General features: G+C 42.1%; 1 protein-coding gene across 8 annotated transcripts in view; it reads right to left on the bottom strand.

Annotated features, from left to right (window-relative positions):
* Window positions 1-358: 358 nt before the first annotated feature.
* The window catches only part of TANC1 (tetratricopeptide repeat, ankyrin repeat and coiled-coil containing 1), an 85,766-nt gene continuing 82,418 nt past the window's right edge, over window positions 359-3,706 (bottom strand). For all 8 annotated transcript variants that reach the window (XM_061446412.1, XM_061446403.1, XM_061446395.1 and 5 more), the window contains one exon: window positions 359-2,929. In XM_061446412.1, the coding sequence (XP_061302396.1) occupies window positions 1,579-2,929 (1,351 nt within the window). In that variant the 3' untranslated portion in view covers window positions 359-1,578. The remainder of the gene's footprint in view (window positions 2,930-3,706) is intronic.

Here is a 3,706-nt window from a genome sequence, read left to right as displayed (position 1 = left end):
GGGGGGGGAATGGTGTTTCTTTTCTCAGCAGTGGCTGTCATTCAAATGTTTGTTAGAAGGAAAATCTTCACTGTTGGAAGCTCCCAGAAAATGACTGAAAATCTGTTACTGGTAATTTCATTTGGTGGTACTTCTGGTTTTCAAATAAAGTTTTCTTACAATTTCATCACTTTTATGAGTTTTGAGCCTTGATTTTGCCAAGTTAGTCTTGCAGAAGGTAAGAAATAGCAGAGTATATAAGCTGTAAAATTTAAAAACCAAAAATGAGTCTTTGTCTATTCCGTATTCCTGAACGTGTAGCTAAAAAAGCTGGAGAGTTTACTCTGTAACCATCAGCGACTGCATCTCCTCCCACACGTGTATTAATAATCTTTATTTTGTATGGAAAAAATACAGTAGCTGTGCAAAAATAGAACTACAGGACAAGACTAATATAGGAGTTGTACAAAGTATCAAAGAAACAGTAAACAATAAATAAGCTAAAGCATAAGGATGCAAACTCAAAAAGAAGTTGTAAAAGGGGCTACGGCTGTTCACAATGTCCAACACTGTCCACGAACAGGATGTGAACTGTGCCTGGCACACTGACCACTCCAACCTACCTGTACTCACAGGGATGGCACTACAGCTCCTTGTTTGCAGAACGATCTCACCGATTTCCAACCTAATTTTCTCTGAGAAACTTCACAACTTCATCCTGTCACACAGCTGCGCGTACACTTTTCCTAAAACTTTCATCTTCACCAATTTCGTAGGTTTCCCATAAAAACAATTCCTAAAGATTTCACTGCTGTACCTTTTTCCACAATAAACAATAAATCATTTTGTTTTAAGATAGCACCCAAAGGTGATTAGATAAACTATATATAAAGTGCGATTATTGTTAATATGCCATAATATTGTGTTCTTCAGTGCAATAACCAATATGGTCAAAGCCTTTCAATACACATGCAAATGTCACCGTTTATTTTACTTGAGTTCTTCTAGTTACTAAAAATAGTTATATTTACATGTCCAAACATGGCCACTTATATTGTACTCAGACACAAATTATTTATGCTTCCTAAATGTACATCATGCAACCCAAATTAGATCCCACTAGAAAAGTGATAAAATACTATCTTTGATTTAAAAAAAAAGCATACATATACAGATCTGAGTATTATGCAGCAGATTATCTTTCTTAACACTGTTTTGAGAAGTAAGCACTTAAGCATTAGAGAGGCACAATTATTACGTAAGTAAGTGGTGAGATGTAATATAACCAGAGATTAAAGCCCTATGTAAAAGGAAAGTCTTACTTGATGGTAAAATAGGATGAAAAGGCTTTGTCTGTGCGAGGGCCTAGCGTGGTGGGTAGGTGATCGTCACGGACTCTTTTCACACAGGTTTGCTGTTCCAGTTACTGTAACTGTCCTGTGATGGTAGGACCAGTTTGAAGTGGTTGTAGCCCATTGAAAACTGGCCAACATGGACTGCATATTCACAAGTGACCAGCCATCAGTACTTTGTACAGAAGTAATACCCTATGATGTCATGAGCCAAGTTTTACAACCCTGTAAATATACACAGTAATAGTTATACATTTGATTCAATGAATGATCGCTTTGGTTTCGCAGCCGTGCCATGGCTCAGATGGCCTTCCTTACTGCTGTGAGGCTGTGATACCGCATCTGGGTATAAATGCGGTGCCTGTTTAGGTGATCTGCTGTCTTGACAGTGGGTTGACATTTGGCACTTGAGCTCCTCGCGGTCTTTAGCTTGCAGACCATTCTGGCTGCTGTCACCTGGGGCAGCACCAGTAGAGGAAATTTTAGTTTGGTAGTGCTTGACTGGGTACTGCTCGAAATTGGAGGGCTGAATGCCCCCAGAAGCAACATGAGTTGATAATCCCTCTGATGCCTGAGAGTGCCAAGTACGACTGGACTGAGTATTTTGCTGCTGAAACCTTGCAGTCTTATCCATGATCCCCATAAATGGGGTATTGCGAGGTCTGTGTTCAGCAGTACTCTGAACCTGATGAACGTTACTCTCCTTGAGTCGAACATCTGGGCCCAGCCCCTTAATACTATCTGAAAAACTACTGGCTGAACTTAAGCTGCTGGTTGAGCTGGCGAGAATCATACTACCAGCTGGAGAACTACAGGGGACAGGACTTTGCTGCCTTGCTTCACTGAAATTCATTGGAGTAGAGGCTGTCAACCGGTCGGCGGTTTTAGACTTGCTTGCAAAAGAATGTGAGGACAGATTCTCATTATGCTGTGAATGGGAACACTGGCTGGACACAAACTTCTCATTGTACAGTTCAGAACTAGGACTTGCAGAAATGCTTCCGGATGATAATGTGCCTGTCCCATCCAAATGCTGAATTTTACAGTGCCGGACTGGCAAGGGACTTTGGGGAAGATGCTGAAAAGATGACTGTGTCTTTGCATTACATGGACTGCTTCCTGGTTTTGGTCCAGGCTGGATGGAGCTCAGGTGCTGATTAGTTTTCACAATCTGTGCCTGCTTTGTTGGCTGCATGATCAAGCCTGGCTCTCTCAGGTATTTACTGCCTGTTCTGCTTTGAGGGGACACAGATCTAGCTTTCTGCTGAACACCTTCTTGAAGGGTCCTGCTGTATGATGAAGCAGCTAAGGAACACTGCAGCCTTTGTGAACAGGAAACAGATTCCTCAGGGTGTGACAGTTCATCCTCCCTGTCTTGAAGATTAAAATTGTCATTCACACCTTGTATGATGCCCTCTTCCTCATTATCAGAGTTGTTAATTTGCTGTAGTAGCTGTGGAGACTGATGCTTCTGTTGCTGTGTCCTCTGGAACTGTTTGCATTCCTCTTCTACTCTAGCCAGGAGCCGTTTTATCTCTTGATTGCTGGGACACAGCTGTGTGGCTTCACGCAAGTCAGCGAGAGCGGCAAGTAGCTTTCTGTTTAGGGAAAAAGAAAAAACAACCCCCAGTTAAACCCAATCAAAACCAGGGGCACATGTAAGTCTCAGCGTTGCCTACAATTAATTCACACCCCTGACTTTCAAAGGCATATTCTGATCTGCCATCTCTGGATGTAGCTGGTGACAATGTGAGAATTGGATCTTCTCCAAGCCACAAAATTCTTTCCTATGGTGGAAGCGCAGACCCAGCCCTAAACCCTTCCCTGGTATCTCAACAGCTTCTTGAGGAAGGCAGCAGCAGTCTGCTGCTAACACTAGGAACTGATGCTTTGTCTTGTAAATGCTTCACTGTTGCCTTCTGAGCAGGTGACTGAACTCTGCTTCATGAATAAAAGGCACCTCTCCCTAGACTTCAGCTATACCACTACAGTTTGCTGTTTCTCAAGCTCCCCTTGTTTTTATCTTGAACTGTTGATGATTCAACATATCCTGTCCTACAGAAGCACCCAGTAATAAATCATAAATAAACTCAATAATAAGTAATGCAGTGCTGGAGTTTGGTGGCACACTGCTGCCAGCATTCTGCTGAATCACTTGGAGTAGCAGTCCCGTTTGCTCTTACACTTAGTCCCTCTGTATCAATTTGTTACTTCCTGAACTACCTGCTGTTTGCCCAAAAGATTATTCAGTATTGCTTTTCAGGGCTGAGTTGGCTTTAACTGATACTGAGACCTAATAGAGATGGAAAGTGCACAAGGAAAAGAACTTTTTCTCTGCAAATTCTAAATACAACTAGTGGAAAAGACAAGGAGCT

The sequence above is a fragment of the Pezoporus flaviventris genome, unplaced genomic scaffold, assembly GCF_033815535.1.
Source record: "Pezoporus flaviventris isolate CSIRO_AGI_PZ_B2104156 unplaced genomic scaffold, CSIRO_AGI_Pfla_v1 ptg000001l, whole genome shotgun sequence".
Classification (NCBI taxonomy): Eukaryota; Metazoa; Chordata; class Aves; order Psittaciformes; family Psittacidae; genus Pezoporus; species Pezoporus flaviventris.
Note: the sequence above shows the minus strand (reverse complement) of the source record. Positions and strands in the feature narration are given on the sequence as shown.